The 18,434-nt window shown below is 38.9% G+C and overlaps 1 protein-coding gene across 1 annotated transcript in view; it reads left to right on the top strand.

Moving 5' to 3' along the window:
- The first annotated feature begins 382 nt into the window (after window positions 1–382).
- GUCA1C (guanylate cyclase activator 1C) overlaps window positions 383–18,434 on the top strand; it is a 32,596-nt gene continuing 14,544 nt past the window's right edge. The window contains exon 1 of the mRNA XM_057371819.1: window positions 383–586. Coding sequence (XP_057227802.1) covers window positions 383–586 — 204 coding nt within the window. The remainder of the gene's footprint in view (window positions 587–18,434) is intronic.

Below are 18,434 nucleotides of genomic sequence, written 5' to 3' on the forward strand. Positions count from 1 at the left end.
GTTAAAACTTTATAAATTATTAAAATGAAGGTTTAGAAACTACTCTCAAAGRTCCTCCATGTTGCTTTTGCAATATTCATCCAGTTTAAACAGCTTAAGCACCACAGATGCAAAGTGCAAGGCGAGAACTGATATAATCAGTTCATCTGAGGCTCTGCAGACTGACTGTGCACAAAGACTGTAATTAGCTGATAAAACCATGGGGCACTAAAACTGGGTGCCAGTAATCTTGCTAGGGTGCTATATTTACTCAGTCTATCTTGGTAGTGATCTGTAAGAGGTTTAAAGTAGCTCTCACCGGCAGAGTTGGTGTTTGAGCGATCATTGTTGGGAAGCAAGAATCAACATTTGGATGAATAGATTCTGAAAAAGCTTACCTGGTATGTTTGATGCAATGGGTGCTGGTGGATCAGCAGATGACATTAATGCTATGGAAATTCACCACTGGTACACAAAGTTTATGAAGGAATGCCCATCTGGACAACTTTGTCTGCATGAATTCAAGCACGTCCTGGATCTACATGGACTTACTCCCGAAGCTAACAGCTATGTTGAACAAGTATTTTACACATTTGACATGAATAAGGTAAGGATTCACTCTTGACTTCCCAGCTTTCTTGTGGCTGTATCATTTGATGCATTCGGAGACTCATCTCAGAGAGCTGCAAGTTCCCAACTCAGTAATGGAAGTGATTCTGAGGTGATTCAATAGAAAATTTCAAGCTGATAAATGTGAGTGGCAGGCAAACAATTCTGAATGCTCTGTTCCCTGTATGCTTTGCCAATTTGAAAGCTGCATACAGTAATTCTAATACATGCCAGTGGTTTCTCATGTTTGAAGGACAGATTTTTATCATTATTATCAGTGTGCATTAATAATTGAAATTTCTATTTATATAGCTGCTTGAAAAATCTTTCTAAAGCATTAAGTGTTGGGTTGGATCCACAGGTAGTAATGCTTTAAGATTATGCAACATAGACACGGCTCTCTCTCATAGACATGATTCTCTCTGTCATGGGATTCATTCTGAGCACCTTTTGTGGCTTAATTCAGTACCAAAGGCACATCTGTTTAGTTTTGATCCATCATCCCAATTTTACTGCTCAGCATCCTAGGTCATCCTGTAGATACATCCAGCGGCTGTGAGATGCATAGTTGCATTTCTGTCATATGTTATTGCAACATAATGAGTGCTCATGCATGCTGCCTCTGGCCATGAGATTCATCCAGAGTTAATTTCCCCTTCAGCCAAGGTAACATTTTCTATCAAATGCGACAAAAGAAATCAAGAGTCATCTGTAATCCCTACAAAAGTATTTATCATTGACTGAAATAAGGTTTAGGCTGAATTGTCAATAATACAAACTCAGCTTTTGGAAAATAGARCAGATGGGCCCATCATGGTATAAAAGAAATATTTTAAAAAAAACTGATAAAGCATTATTGTTCTCTACCCACATCATTTATCTCAATGAATTCAGAGGTGTAATGAAAAATGTGTTATTACATTACACAAATTACTTTAACAGCAGGTTAAAACTGGTCCAAATGGTAACCATAACTACTCCAGACTGTTTCCTGTTCTAGAAATGGCCTTTTGGTTCTTAATCACAATATTAATTATACTTGTTTCAGAAAATGCTGAGAACATAAGGTATTTGGTGTGTTTTTACATCCAACACTATCTCTATTACACTATTTTCTTGTTATTCATATTTCCACCTCCACTCCACCTTGCTTTTTTGGAATTTTATCATTCTTTGGAATTTTTATCATTCATCTTCCATAATCCTCAGGGACTCTTCCTATAAAATCAGGTTCACTGCATGCTCTTTTCTTCCTGCTGCCAATTACCAGATAGTTAAACATGCTGAAATTTGATTAGGTAGCATCATCTAACTCAACAAATGTGCTAATTACAGCTGATGAGCAAACTTCCAGTCTACAAACATGAAACCTGAGTGGCAGAAATTGTTAATTTGCTGTCTTYTTTTCAATTAACAATTTGATCCATTAAGTTCCCCAGAAAAGCTTTATCACTGTTAACCTTCCTGGACACCGCAGGGTCTGAGTTCACCTAATAGCTTTTCAAGTTTAGCTTTTATGTGYACTGCAAAAAGCCCTTGACACTTCAGTGCTCTTGAAAAGTATGGGGAGATTTGGGGGTTGGGGGTTTTGGACTTTTTTTTTTTAAAAAAATGGAAGAATGTCCTCTGGTTTGTTGGTGTTTTAGAAGTTCCTAATTGYGTTTCTCTCACTGCAAGTAGCTTATCACCCATGGGGTAGTTTGCTCAAGTTATCCCAGGAATATTAAAATKACTTTTAATCAAACTCTCATGCCCTTCTCTGATATGCCCACAACTTTTTAATCAATTGACATATTTCAACCACATTTCGAAGAGGAGGCATTTCTGTTAATCAGTTCCTAATGTTTTGGAGCCAATGGCAGCCGGGTAGCAGGGACACACCCTGAATTAATGTGCCATTCATGCAGAATTAAGCTTTTGTTCATTGCTTAAGGCAACAGTTGGCTGACAAAATGATCTGGCACTCGTTTCCCTTTGCATGGAGAGAATACAGGGTGGAGCTGGGGCACCAGGGTGTGGGGATTTAGGGGACAAAAGACATAGTTTATACGGGCCTTGCTCTTGTTTTGCTGTTCCCAAAAGGGCTGGCTTAATTAATGTTCCATGTTAGACAGAAGAAGATGCTTCAATTTTTGGATCAGTTTGGAAGTCTTCCACCCATTTTAATAAAATTTAACAGTGATTTGGCCTTAGGGCTTCATAAAATCCACTATAAAACTCCTTATGCTAGGCTTAAAACCTCATCATTTAATAATGCACTCCCACTAAATATCGAATATTCATTTCTATTCCTGCAAGATGTAACAATCCTCCCCTAGCTACCACTAATCAGAGGCATAGATTTTAATGTGAATTTTTGCAAATGAGCTGCTGTTCAGCTGCAGCAATAGAACCAGGCAAAGTTATTTAGAAGGCAAACAGGAATGGCACATTAAGAATTGTCAATTACCTAAGATTGTATAATCTAAATCCATTTGGAGATGAAAATAAGATGAAGAATGTGGCATCCATTCCTAGATAAAAGGCTGGCAAGTTTTAAWCCCTGCCCAATCTATTTGTAAAATTCTTGGTTGGAAAGGCTTAAACACTTTGAGAAACTAATCAAGTGAACCAGAATGTTTTACCTGAATGTTTTACTTTTTCCCTTTTAATAATAATTTTTAAAAACCTATTTTTCATTAAATAGCGACAACACAATTTTAAYGAAATAGCAACAGTATAACTACATTATTCAGATACAACACACAGCATTTAGATAAGCTGTAGCTCAGTTTTATTCTTCTCTTTCCTTGAATAAAGTCTTGTGAAAGCCTCATTGAAARCCCTGTGGCAAACGAGAACCAGAACCTGTCAAAGGACGTGCCAGGATTTCATAAGTTTCCTCTTTGGCATTYACACTGGGTCTGTTCAGTTTGATATGATGTGTATATTTATCTGCTGTAATTTATGTTTCCTGTGAAGTCATTCTGCRGGGCTTCAGGCTGTCTCAGGGGACGGATTTACGTAACAACAGAATGAGCTGTGGCCACGCCAGCTTGCCAAGGGTAATGCATTTGGGAGTTTTATGGCTTGGTGTGGCTTTTCCCGTAACAGCATCCTCACAGTGTTCTTGCTCATTCCCACTGCATCGACACTTCTAACAAGATCACGGCTCAGGCACAGAACAATGGAAAAGCATTTGTCTTCTGGATTCTGGTCTTAATGCAGAAATCCAGCTCAAGGCTCTTTTCCATGCTTAGCAGGGACAAAGGATCTTATTTCAAAATGACTCAGCTCTTCCCAAGTTAGATGAACCAAGTCTCTCTGCCCTTCCTGTCCATCCATGGAGTAACAACCTACCTGACTGAGTCAGTGGAAATGAGCTCTTTCTTAATAGAAGAAGCAGATTTTTTAAATCAGTTTGTGAAAAAAAATGCTACACATAAATCAAGGTTCTGAAGTGGCACAACACATACAGACACAAAAAGCCACAATGAGATTTTATTTTGAAGTTGAAAATTTGCCATTTATTTTATTTCTTCGCCCTAGCCCCTCCAAACGCACTCCCCCCCCCTGAATTCTGTGCATCAATTTTCTTCTGATGGAAGATCAGATTTTCTCTGCTGCCACGGTGGTAAAAATCACTGCCACAATGGTAAAAATCACTGCCACATCTATGACATTGGTGGATGAGGAAAAGAATTTGGGATGGAATTTCTTGCAGCATGAATTTAGAATGTAGGAAGTGAGATTCCAAACAAACAGCAGGCTTAGGTGTCTGGAAGCTTCTCCCTGAACCTGAAATTGCTGAAGATGRCTCTGTCAGCTTCCAGTTTCTATGATAGCAAAATGCTATGCTTTAAATATTCAAATTTCTGTACTTTATTATCTGAAAACCCATCTCYGAGCTTGTGAACAGAACATGTGTGTTAAGTGGATTATGCAAATGAAACAATATGATTACTTTTTAGTGTCTCCCCGTGCCCTTACTGTTTCAGAATTATATACATAAAGACACGTTCTTTTTAATTTTAGGATTATATTAGGAAAAGTACTTATCCCATGCTTGGTTTCAATGGGATGTTAATTCAAAGTCTGTACCTTTAATTGGAGAGTCATGAAGTGCTCCCTGTCAGTAAAAAGTCCCCTTCCTGACTTTCACTAGCCCTGATTTATATCCTTTCTTCAGATGCTATCATGTGRATTTCACCAGTGTTTCTATTTAAATAACCTGATCTTTGCTGTAAGAGATTATCTGAACTTATTTTTGCTCATGCTAAAGATGTTGCATGGTCTATTTTAAGTTTAGCAAGAGCACCAAGGCTGCAAACCTGACACAAGTTCTCATACTACAAGAGCACAAATATCATGTTTTGTCTTCAGGAGAGTCCCTGCAGAAGCACCTGAGAAGATGTCAAGGTCACTCCAGACAAAGAGAAGAATCCACCTTCTATGGACAAGCTCTCTGAAAATCTCCTAAAGTAGCTTGTTCCCTTAAAGTTGTGGCTGGATGACTGTCTTAAAACCCTCATGTTTCCCCCATTCACTATCAGTAGGYTGTGTGAATATTTTTGTCTTCACTCTCCTTTTTAAAAATGCCTTTCCCCACGGTTTCCAAAGTAAATTCTGTTCAGATCTATTGAGCTGTGTTTTCAGAGAGCTACAGTGAAACTTTTCTGTTTTTCTTCTTTATTTTATCATTGCCACTTTTATTCTTGTTCGGAAAGCTTGTAAAAGAGTTATACAGCTGTTTTACTTCCCTATCCACCTCTTACAAAAAACTACTCTTGAAGCAGGGTGGTGGAAGGAAGGTACAGTTCAATTATTGCACAGATCAGAAAGAAGATTTTGTTACTTCAGGAAGATTAAATTGAAAGAATGGAGAAATTGAGTGGGAAAAGTATGGTCAAAAAACCCAGGAATAGACAGGAACAAGTAGATAACAACTTTGGAGGAGAGAGAAGAAACGAAATGTAAAACAAAAAATTTACAAAGTTGAGGCACAAATATAAAGAGATGGAAATAGGCATTCAAAAAGTGGAAGGAGGAAATAGTGTCTCATCCCTTCTTTGTATGTTAACTGAAACTCTTGTGGAACTGAAATGCCGGTTGTGGAGAAAAAGTGTTCAAAAGATCAAAATCTTACCAAGAGATTCATTCTCCGTCRGAAACTGAGCTGGTAACTGGACAAAAAGAACATACAGGAAAAAATGTGGCTGTTTGCTCCCTGCAGGGAGAGGGAGAGAGCGCTGACAGTGGAAGCCACAGGACGCAGCCCCTCGGGTGTCTCCACCAGGGCTGTCCAGTGTCCCAGAAGGGGACAGGGATTAGGGGACAGCAATTCCGCTGACAGAATTCARCGCCAGCCCTTGCCTTGCCAGCCCAGGCCACTAGGAGATGCCAGTGGCTCAGTGTCTGCTCACTGCGGGAAAGACGGCAGCCACCACAAGCAAAACATCTCCAATCAAAGCAGCGGCACCTAATTAGGGAAGGCAGCCTCGTCTTTTARTTAAATGTTTGCTGATGACTCTATTGGTTTGCGTTTCCTTTTTCCAAAGGGCTTAACTGAGGGGATTCTATTGCTAGTAGGAAAAAAAAATTAAAATTTCTTCCAAATAGCTGTGCTGTGTAGGCAGATAAAAACAGGAAGCCAGGACTTAGAGTTGTTTAAGGATCTATATGTAACATTATTAACTGGAAAAATCCAATTTGTCTAAGCTGAAACCCTTCATGAAAACAGCCTGTTGCATCAAAACGTTGTTGGGGTGAGGGTTAATTTAGAGCTATAATCATTAACATGAAGATTTCTGGGGATCCCCCCACCTATTTCATGAGCATGGAAGAGTTCAGTGATTTCTTCTTATTTCTCCCAGGTGGAACCTGGACACTTCATTGGCCTCTCAAATTTTTCTCTGGATGAGAGGACTTTTCCTTCACTTCTAGTAAGTCCCTGAAAGCAGCAGGTCAGCGGTAGCAGAGATTTTAGTCACACTTGCTGTTCCCCCATGCCCACCAGGCAAGGTGCAGGACAAGATCTTGACAATCCGGAGCTTAGGAAAATCGGTGAATTCACAATAGCCACTAAAAGGAAGTATTCCCGACTTATCTTCCTGACAAAGGAGGATTCACCTCTTTGGCAACTAGAAACCTTGACGAAAACAACACTTTCAGCAGTGTTTTAAGTCTTGAACTCCAAATGGAAAATGTGAAGTTGGTATCTCAGAGCACCTCCCATAATCATCAAAACTAAAGGAACTGCACTGCAAATGGTTCTGTGGGAGGTATAAGACTTATTATTTCATTATGCATGGTTTGCTGGTTATTTATGKATACGGGTGCACTGTAGCACGTGTGCTAACATCACCCACAAACTCATGTCTGTAATTGGTTTAATGACAAAAAAAAGCGCTCCTGTACCAGGCCCTGCACAGCTAAGATAAGCACAGTCGACTTTCTCATCACCAAGACATTTATCACTGGGCTTGTACTCGTAATCTCCCCGTCAGGAATAATGGAGCAGTAGCTGGAGCAGTAGCGCAAAAAGTAATCAGACATAATAGGCTCCTATAGATGTGTTGCTTTAATGGTCCCTGCCGTCTTTTTCAGTTTTAAAGCCATGCAGAACCCCAAGGAGTTAATTGTTTGTTACTATAGGAGTTAATTGTTTGTTACTATAGTAGCAGGCACACAAGGAAAGTGGCTGTGAACTGGCAAAGTTGGGCCCGTGCTCGATTAGTGTTTTCAATCAGAGAACAATTCAGCAATTGTGTGTCCCACAATGGTGCCCGRGTTTAAACACCACAGAAAGCAGCGATGACCTCTCTTTTCCCCATTCTCATGCTTGAGCCAGCAATAATTTGGGAGTCCTGTCTCCTCAGACAGAGAGATTAGGTATTGTGTCCTATTAGCAATTGTTGCCTCATTGGGAAAAATCTTTCTGGTTTATGAAGGAGTCCATCCTTAAAAGCAAGCTCCATTCTGATGAGGATAAAAGAAAGGCCAGCTTCCTCTTCCTCCTTGTTACATGCATAGGAGAAGAAATGCAAAACTGAGAAGCTAAAACTCATATAAATAGTTAGAAAACTGTGGAGTCGTCCCTAGGGGGAAGATGTTGATGGTTGTGACCTAACAGTTTGGGTCTTAAAAAAAAAAAAAAAAAAAAAAAAAAAAAAAAAAAAAAAAAAAAAAAAAAAAAAAGAAAGAAAAAGAAAAAACCCTAAACACTACAGTCTTTATAGGTAAATTTTCTGACTATGATAGGCTGTTCTAGCTCCAGTCCAGAAGAATGAGTTGAGCCACAAAAGAGAGAMAAGTGGCTTTTTTCAGAGAAAACACAGAAATTGCTGAGGAAGGAAATAGAAATGGTGCCGGACTGAGCTGGAGCAAATGCAAAAGGTTAATTGGCAAAGATGACATACATTTAGACAAAAATCTGTAGATAAGCTTTTTATTCAAATACATGTAAAACTTGGCATTTGCCACTTCATGCAACAAGCAGTTCTCTTTTTTGTATTACACCTCAAAGAGGTAACMTTCAGTTGCATCCATCAGATGCAGCCTCCTTGTTTCACAGCACAGGGATGTGGTATGGGCTGCCTGCTGCCAAGCTACCACTGCTTTCACAATACCCAGCAGAAGCACAATGCCATCTTTACTTTATTATTTTATTTTTTCTGCTTTTCTATATATCAAGTTAGTTGCTGATCATCCTGCTGGTAAGTCTTGTTTTGTTGTGAAGTGTTTTTATAAGAAAAAAATCTGTCAAAAAACCATCTTTTCTCACTTGTAAAGAAATCTACATTATATGATCCCTTCTAAAACTAAGAGCTTTTATACYATTTTCAGAGCAGAACTAAGGAATCTGATCCTTTTTTCTCATGGTTCCCTACAGACAGTTTTGCTTTACCTGCAATGTGCATTTTCTGAGTGCTCATATTGTTGCAGTTTAGCAACAGCATTGAACCTGCAATCTTTTATGGGATTCTTATTTTCAGTGCAAGTGCATAGTCCCACTGTCACCTGTTTGTATGGTTTTGTTTTTTTTTTATTCCCAGAATATTCTACAGATTCCAGAAAGCTTCTTGGCATCTCAATAGATACTTTAATTTTATCTTCATCTTTTAGAAATAGTTTGGTACAGATAGCTCATTAGGAATTGTTTCACTGAGTTTCCTACGCACAAACTGGTKTCTACACCCATTAATTCAGCATTCTTTGAGAAGATTTAGCTATATTAATTTATTCAGTTTAGCTCCACTTTAGCTCCAATTAATATTGTTATTATTTTTTCTATTTTTATTTAGRAATAGAAGTGCTCCAGTGCCTTTGGCTTCTGGAACAGTTGATTTCTATAGAATTTCTACTATCCCAGCACRTGCTTTGTCTGCAACTCATTAAGTGTTGTCAAATTATGCAGTGGGTTATAAATTTTAGTCATTTTGTGCCCCATAACACTCATCTKTCTTTTTATGTCAGGTGTTACATCMACTATTATACACTGCTCARGTTACCTACTAGGGGTGACGGATGCTATGAGACTGAACTATAAATCAGATAATTTTATACCCAGGTCTTTTTTCTGTCTTTACAGGTATCTTAGTTATTCTTATTAAGCTAAAGGAATTCTGAAAGCAGGCATTACTTTAAAAGTATCCCAACTTTAACATTCTCTTGTAAGTCTTTTGCCAGAATGTAGAAAATCTGACCAAAAATCAGACTTCTAAGCCCTTCTTTGAGGCAGTGCAGCAGTCTCTCATGTGCCTCAAACACCATGGGCACACTTCCCCAAGCCTTGTTGGAAGTAACAAGCAAAAGTCATTGCCCAAGTGAAAGAGAGAAAAGAGGAAGGATGACTAGCACTGGGTGAGTTATTGATGGACAGTTTGAGTTATTGATGGACAGTTCTTAACCTAACTATATCATGTCAAATTTGCATCCTGCGGAAGTCTTGTTGCTGGTGCTCTGTTAAGTCTTGGTTTCAGCTGGGACAGAGTTCATTTTCTTCCTAGTACCTGGTACAGTGCTGTGCTTTGGATTTAGTAGGAGCAACACTGATCACACACTGCTGTTTTGGTTGTTGCTGTGTGGTGTTTATCCTAAGCCAAGGACTTTCCATGCTCTGCCACTAAGGAAGTGCGCAAGAAGCTGGGAGGGAGCAAAGCCAGGACAGCTGACCCCAACTGGCCAATTCCACACCACAGAATGTCATGCTCAGTGTACAAACTAAGGGGAGCTGTCCGGGAGGGGCCAATCTCTGCTCAGGGATGGGCTGGGCATCACTCAGTAGGTGGTGAGCAATTGTATTTTACAGCATTGTTTTTTCTTGGGTCTTATTTCTCCCTTGCATTATTATTATTATTATTATTATTATTATTATTATTATTATTATTATTTACTATATTTATTTTATTTCCATTATTAAACTATTCTTATTTAAACCCTTGAGTTCTATTGGATCTTTCCTATTCTGCTCCCCAATCCACCAAGGGCAGGGTGGGGTGAGAGCACAACCCCACCTGAGGTTAAACCACAATACTTGTCTTTGCTATTTGACACAATCTCTGGTCATTCCTTTAAGAGCAGGGCACAATGGCTGAAGGAGAAAGTTCAGGGTTGTGGTCAGACTGTGCATTCCCAAGAGGTTGTTCTGCTTTCCTGTGCCCCCCTTTGTCCTCATCTCCTCCTCACTGGCCCTCGCTGTTCCAGCACACACCTGCAGATGAAATGTGGGCATAGGGTGTGTTCCCATCCTCCCTCAGTGACCGGGATCACTCAGCTCTCAGGCAGAAGTCAGGCTAGAGGTTGGTTGTCATTTTTCATGGGCACTCACTACCTCACAGGATGGTGCTCTTTAACTCCACTGTGTGATTATAAATGAAATGAGTGGCAGTGCCTTGTTTCTGCGCCACTAGCATCCTATATGTTTACACTGATATTTATAGCTCCACATTTCTTTGCCCTATAGTAACGCTCCTGAGCTGCTCATCTTCTTGTATAAAAGCTAATCAGTACAGAAGTATTACTGATACCCAACCCCTTCCCTGAGCTTATGCAGGAAGAAGGAATTCAGCTCCTGAAAGATGTTAAACAAAAAGCAGGACCGCAACAGTGACCAACAGCAAGCCTGTTTTTAATTTACTGACCAGATTAATTTGATTCTCATTAAGGAAGTTACTGCAAGAGATTCCTCTTCCCCTCAAGTTCTGTGACTAGGCTGGTAACCAAAACTGTGTATTATATCTGGAAACCTGTGCTGAGTGGGAAGAAATAGGATGCAATTTTCACACAAATACAAGATCCCACACAGAATATTTATGATAAAAAGTACCTCAAGGAGGAGTCCAAAGGGGTCAATTTTTAGGAAGGTTTAATCCACTTAGAACAAAGAGGATGTAATAATAGGCATTTCTGTTTGCACTCTCAACCTTTTCCGTCCTTATTTTCAGAAAAAATTATAGCTATTCCTTACAGCTATTCCAGGATTAAACTCTTATGTGTTGCTAAAGGTTTGCGTATGATTCAAAGTCAATCACTTTTAGTATCTCCTCTTTTTTTTTCTTTTTTTTTTTTTTTTAAAGCAGGTATGTTTGTAGGCAATGGGAGAGTGATGAACTATAATTTGACCATGGTGCTCTTTGCTTCTACTTTAGCCATGTTGTGAAATCCCGTCTATTTTAGACCAGGGCATTAAAGGTAATCTTTCATGAGTAGAGATAGGCACTGAATAAAAATAGACACTTACGTTGTAAGATGTTTAGTGTGGTCATTTAAAAGCTTTATTAAGCCTTATTGTGGTTCTTGAGCAAGACTTAGAACCTGGCAGATGGAAATGTGAAGAGACAAGAAGGGACGCTTGCTGTGTGGCAATATGGGTGCCCAAGAATCGCTACCAGATGCCCCTGCACAGATGCACCATTATTACAGCAAATTTATGAGAGAATGTCCATCTGGGCTGCTTAGTCTGCACGAATTCAAGAATCTTTTGGATCTTCAGGGGGTGGATCCACAGGTAGACATATACCTTAAACGAGTGTTTGACATCTTTGATCTGAACCAGGTAAAACGTCCTCTCTTTGTTCTTTTAATCTCAAACTATTGCTTTGCTTGTGAGTTGTAGCCTGAAGGTTCCTCTTTGTGCTCTGCTCCCAAAACTGCTCTTATGGCCGGGGTTGCCAGTAAGGTGCACTAGAGGTGAAAAAGAGGGACTGTGCTTGGAGGACATAGAGTAGGACTTTTGTTAGTACTTTCCAGGAGCACTTCAAAAAACGTCCAGAAACAATTCTGGAAAAGAGATGTAATTTCCAGTTCATTGGTTATTCTTGGCTTATCCTGTGCTTGTATATGAGCCTATAAAAACATTGGTGTGCTCAAAGTTACTAAGTTCTTGCAACAATGTTAGTCAAAGGGGAAAAATGGTCGGCATTTTGCTGAAGATGAAGTGCAGTGTAGATAAATGGATTGAAATTATTTTCTCAGCGTACTATATTCAATGTGTGGCAGAGAGAAAAACGTAACTCAGATGAGGAGTTCACACACCACATACAATCACAAGACCAAACACTGCTGAATGAAGAGGTCAAGCAGTTTCTCCAGGCTAGATTTCTAATTTACCCTTCTTTCTGCTGCAATAACTGCTTGTGATTGCAATCAGCTCTCTGTAACGTAGCTGGCTCCCACACAGACAATATGTATTTTCCTTAGTAGTAGAGACAAGGCTGAGGACAWGGTCATCGAGTACCTCTGTGTAGCATCTTTTTCAAGGTCTGTCTTGAGCCCTCCTCATGCTTGTCAGGTCCTGGAGCCCTCCACTCACTGCAATGCTGAGTGGCATGAGCATGGCTCTGCAGCACTGTGAAACCTTCAGATCTGTTGAGACGTTCAGATTCTGGATTAATGCAAAAGTGAGGAGAGTGGAACCAAAGCAAGTTACAGAGAGAGCATTTTCTCACCTTTAGCGGCTGTGGCAGTGGCTTCTTCAAATAAGAACCATTTGCTAACTGTAGCTTCTCTGGTGTTACAGAGCTGTGTCACCCTGCTCTGCAGGCTGTCACCACTTGTACATGAAGGGACCAAGCTGCCAGATATCAAAGCAACTGCTCTCATGAGAARTAGAGGACAGATGATTAGTGGGATTTAATGCGTATTTTGAATGTAGATGACAGTGTCAAGGACAGAGAGGCGTGAAGGGCTGCACCAGGGTTGTCAGCTGGAGAACACGCTGCCTTTTCAGCACAGATCTCAGGACTACTGTCCTGAAAGATCTCAGCTGCCTCATCTGTGTGACTGAACTCCCTCTTTTACCAGGAACTTTCTTGCTGCATCTTTCTGAACTTTTGTCTTCATCCTCATCCTCCTCAGATCAGTTAAGAACAATCCAGGCTAAAGAATAAAGAAACAGGGTAATGACCAGGAAGTCAATCTTACAGAAAAACTGCTTCATTGCCCATCATATTGCTGACCATCGTAAGTTTCAGGAACAATCCTTGGGGTACTGCGGGGTATGGCCACATAGTCAACACGGGACAAAGTGCTTCTCCCTTGTCTGTATTTTGTAATTCTTGGGGTCACAGATACCAGTGAGGGGTGGCCTGTTTGGTTTACACAAACTGGGTGGGCTGGAATGCTGTCCCTCTGCCAGGGAAGGCCATGTGTGTCCACACAGTGTCTTAGTATAGCTCCTCTTCCAGCCCCTACAGATATCCCTTTCTTCCAGATGTTTCATAACTAGTTCTAGTGAAAATTTCAGCTTTCCATGTAATGTGGAGTTGAACTGTAGTCACAGCAAGGACACCCCAATCTGTAGGTCAGTTTCCAAGCTAAAAGARAAATGAGGAAATAAAACCCCCAGAAAAACAAAGTAGAGCAACAAGTAAAACAACAGAACAGCTGGGAATCAAGCTAGAGTGCAGCAAAGCTCAGAAATCTATGTGATCAATAGCCTGTGAGCATTTGTAAATGTTAGATATTGAGCGTATCAACCTTGCTAGGGAAGGAGGTCAAGCAAATGAAACGAAAACTGGCATATTTGAGACCAACAAAGATTTTTATTGAGAAAAAAAATGGAAAGGAGCAATTTAAGATGTAAGATGCAAGATTTATATCCTGTGCCCACAGCAACTTTTTGCAGAGCTTTACAGACTTGCTGTATTTTAATCTCTATTCAGTGTAAGGATTTTATTCCTTTTCTTTTTCTAGYACTGTTAAAAGCACTCTATTTTCATAAATCTAATTTTTTTCATTTATTATCAAGCCAAATGTACATTATATCTAAGGAATACTTTTAGAAACAAGAARCATGGATCAAATGCTTTTCAAGTACAGATCTGTGATATTTTTTATATGATTAAGCTGTGAATAAAGTGGCAACAGCCAGCTTCTCAGGACTAGAAAAAAGGAATGTTGTATGTTATTGGTGAGGTAAAATAAGAGTCTCTGTCTCTTTATTCCATATACTCACTTTTTGACCCATAAACTTTCTACAGATTTTTCTCTGCCCCAGATTTTTGACAAAAATGTAAGGTTTTGTCCTGAAAAGTTTTTAGTTAAGTACAGACAACTGAAGACTGGTCAATGGATGGCTGACTGGCAGTGTCACACTGTGGGCTCTGAAATGACAGCTAGTACTGTACAAAGAAGGGGTCTGTAACATTATATAGAACATTTGGGCACTGTGCTATATTAAACTCATGCGAATCTTTCACCTCTAAGCCACGGAAGTTAACTGATGTAAGTGCATAATGCACAGATTCACAAACAATTTGGTCATTTGTGTTTTGGCTTACATTCAGTTCTTTCAGTACTTTAACAACTTCTAAGGTAGGAAGATCAAWATTTTGTTTCCTTTGCTACTATATTCTTTTCTTGGTTTTGCTTTCTAACAAAGGGGTCACTATCACAGTGAGTGGCAGAATACACAAAAATTCTTGGTAGAAATTATTTCCTTTGTCTTAAAAGTACTTTTCATATAGAAATGCTGTGACAATTAGGTGGTTGGCAAACTTCAACCTTCTCCCATGCTCTGCCCAGCTAACTTTTTGTAGATATAGGACCTGATATTTTCCTGTTCTAACCGTGCTTTAATAGTGAATTTTCACAGTTTAAAATTGTTATGATTTCTATTGCTGAAGCTTATAAAAATCATATAATTTAGGGACAAGTTTATAGTTGATCTAAATCTAGAGAAACCCATTATGGAAAACTTCAGTCATTTAATATGACCCTCTCAGCATAAAATATATTTTTCACRTATAGGCTTCCGTTTTCTCAAAATAGCAATCTGCTCAGAAAGCCCTGCTAAAGGGTTAGTCCTGAGATTAATCTACAATTCCAATTATAGCAGCTTAATGCCTCTTGAGTTAATCTGAGGACATCCATGTTTGGAGGAATATTACATAGAAGATGATAAAACACTCTTGAAAGGTGCACAGACTTTCTCCTCGGTGTTTCATGTGTTCCCAGTTTAAAACCTCTAGCATGTAAGGTGTGGAATATTAACCTCACAGGCCACCAGTGGGACTGTGGTGAGGGGATGTAATTACAGCTGTGAATTGCATTTCATCTTCTCATCGGCTTCGCAGCTTCCAGCTGAAATCTGTTACACACATCCTTCTCCCTCTTAGGATTTCCACTAAAAAAACCTCCAAATTTCCAGTAAACTAAAAATATTTTAAAAGGAAGTATGGCAGCATGGTAGGCTTTTTGACARTTTGTGATAGATTGAAAGCCCAGTCCAAACTTCTTTCACTCAAGTCATCCACACAAATACCCACAGAAATTCAGTTGTCAGCCAAACCTTATCACTCCCTGCCTTTTTTTAGGTTGGAGATAATAGAGCAGTTCAGCTCCCCACTCATGGAAATTAGAATGGCCAGTGGACATTTGTCAGGGAAGAGGACAACTTCAGAGCAATTTAATACCATGTGGAGATTGAGGTCAATTCTGGCCTTGGCAGCAGGCAGACCATGTAATCTCAGAGCATTTCATGCCAAAGAGGTAACATTGCCAAGGCTGWTGGGCTTCTTGGGCTCAGTTATCTCACGTGCTGATGTGTGTGCAGGTGCACTCGTAAGGTGCATCCTATAGTGTACACCTATAGGATACAGGTACACCTATAGGGTACAGGTGCATTTATAGGGTAGGGGTGCATTTATAGGGTACAGGTACACCTATAGTTACAGGTAAATTTATAGGGTGTGGGTGCATTTATAGGGTACATGTGCCTTTATAGGGTGTGGGTGCATTTATAGGGTACATGTGCCTTTATAGGGTACAGGTGCATTTATAGGGTAGGGGTGCATTTATAGGGTACAGGTACACCTATAGGGTACAGGTGCATTTATAGGGTACAGGTACACCTATAGGGTACAGGTACATTTATAGGGTACATGTATCTTTATAGGGTACAGGTAAACCCGTGAGGGACAGATTCACCCATCAGCTCTGTACACTACTCATGCCTCCAGCTCTGCACCTCTTCAGTGCACGAAGGCCATTCCCAGTCAGGGMTGTTTCTGTGTGAGGTTGGTGACAAAGGCTGTTCCTAAAAGCTTTTTTCTCAGGAACATACTAAATAAGCACTAACCCTTTCTGSTGTGTCTCTTGTGCACACTGCCAGTGGTTTCACAGTTAAATGACCCCATACACCAAGCACACAGCTCCCTTATTAATTTTCCTAAGTTTCTTAAAACCAGGAGATACAATGTGAAGATTTTTCAGCCCTTCCTTTCCCAACTGATTTGCTAAYAATTAAACATGCAAACAAGCAAACAAATAAATATGCCAGTGAAATTTGAAAGTTGTTCATCATTCTTAGCAGCATTGAAAAATAAAAATGCTGAATGTTTGGAACTGTAATTGCAAAGTTCACTTTCCTTGAGATTATCACAAGGAGTGCAGAAGGTAGCATTTCAGCAAAGGTTTTATTGATGACTCATACATAAATACTTGTGAGCATTATTTATATAACGACATTGGCAGGATAATAAGTGGTAGGTTTATCTTTTTCCACAGCTTTCCAATGAAAACCTTCAAAAATAATGTGTTTATTAAAATAAAAGTGTAACTGAATTAATTTTTTAAGGATTTGCTTTATTAGATTTGAAGAGTCCCTTTTTAGRGAATAATTATCTCAGTGTTCTTCACCCTTAAGCTATTTGTAATACAAAAATGATAAATCTGCAAGCACATWCATTTAATTCTTCCTTCTTTCCTTATTCCCTCTGTAACTCAGTCCACACAAAACTGGTAGTCTTAGTTCACASAGTCTTCTGATGATTTTTAGAGGGGAAAGAGTCATGTTCACCTAAAATATCTCAATAGCTGCCAAGCATACTGATGTATATTTGGTTTTCAGTGAGAATATGTATCATATTTCAGTGCTCTTATATCCATCAAAACAAGGTTTCACTGATGTTAAAGGAGAAAACATATCTAGAAAAAGAATGCCTGGTGTATTCATAATATATTGAAAGTGTTACTTGCTCTTAAACAGAACTAGGGGAAAATTCAACAATCAKCACTGCAACTATTTAACACATATTCTAAAATACTTTCTTTCTTTAAATCAGAAACCCAGATCACTGGAGTTCATTTCCTGCTAGCTTGCAGATAGGTTTTGCCRCCACTAAAAATAAAAATTGAACACTGTGATTGATTGACTGATTGATTGATTGGGTTCTTATGACCTCTGAAGGACAAAATTTGCATAGCTATTTAGCACATGAACAATATATTGAAAATGGGATGCTGTTGTTGTASCTCTCTTACTGTTTCTTTTGGCATTAATTGAAACTGGCTACAGGAATAAGTGTCTGTTGCTTTGTAAGAAAATCAGATTTTAAAAGGTAGGATTACTGTGAAGAGTAAAGAAGATTAATAGGATGTGTCACTGAAGGAAAATTATGCAAGTTCAAGGATTTTCTGTTAAAATTTATAAAGCATTGGACAGACCATGTCAGAGAACACTATTTTATGCYACACTTCTTATTCGGAGATGAAGTTGGTAGATGCACAAAAATGGACACTCCACAGCCATTTTAGAAATCTTTAGATAAGGAGCCACCAGCTGATGTCAATCTTTAATCATTTTTCTGCTTGTGTTTTTCATTTAAAATGCAAAGTAGTTCTCTGATAGGGTTCATCTGACATCATTATGYAGATTAGAATGATAAAAAAAGATTTTAAAATGAATCCGTTTAAAATATAAAGAAGAAAGTTTAAAAAGGATGTTTGATGTACGACAGATAATAAGAAATGCAAAAATGTACTTCAATAGAACTTTGTTGCGTGTAGGGATGACTACATAGCAATGTAAACTAAATCTCAAGTTAGATCTTTCTTTTCCTTTTTTCTCTTTTCTTTTTTTTCCTAAAGAATAACTGTTTCCCTTCACTCTTTACTTTGAACAAAATGTTGGGAGGTAGACCACCTTTCCTTTATTTCTCATCCTAACTCCTTCYCCACTGTCCTGCTGTGTCTTTATAGTTCAAATTTTCATGTAGACTTTTCAGCATCTCATTTTGTGTTCTGGATATAAACAGATGTAATCTCTTTTTGGTTATAGGGACATKAATGTGATTAGCCAAGTACACCATCTTTGTTCTGTAGTAGCAGGAAATGAGAGAAATTTGGCCTTGAAATTCTCTATGAAAGCACTGATTGCACCTCATATTTCATGAAAAGTGTACAAATGTCCACAGAAACATGTCGTATTTTTCAGAGGTCTTTTGTTGATTAATGTAAGTTATTCAGTTGGTTTTTTCCATCCACTTTTTCCCTTTGCTTAAGAATTGCGAGAGAGAGAGGAATATTATTTTCATCTCCATGAAGCAATTAGTCCAGAGATTCTAGTGAAGACATTATTTTGTTAA

The sequence above is a fragment of the Malurus melanocephalus genome, unplaced genomic scaffold (genome assembly GCF_030028575.1).
Source record: "Malurus melanocephalus ecotype Western Australia unplaced genomic scaffold, MMel_1.1 scaffold_159, whole genome shotgun sequence".
NCBI classification, from domain to species: Eukaryota; Metazoa; Chordata; class Aves; order Passeriformes; family Maluridae; genus Malurus; species Malurus melanocephalus.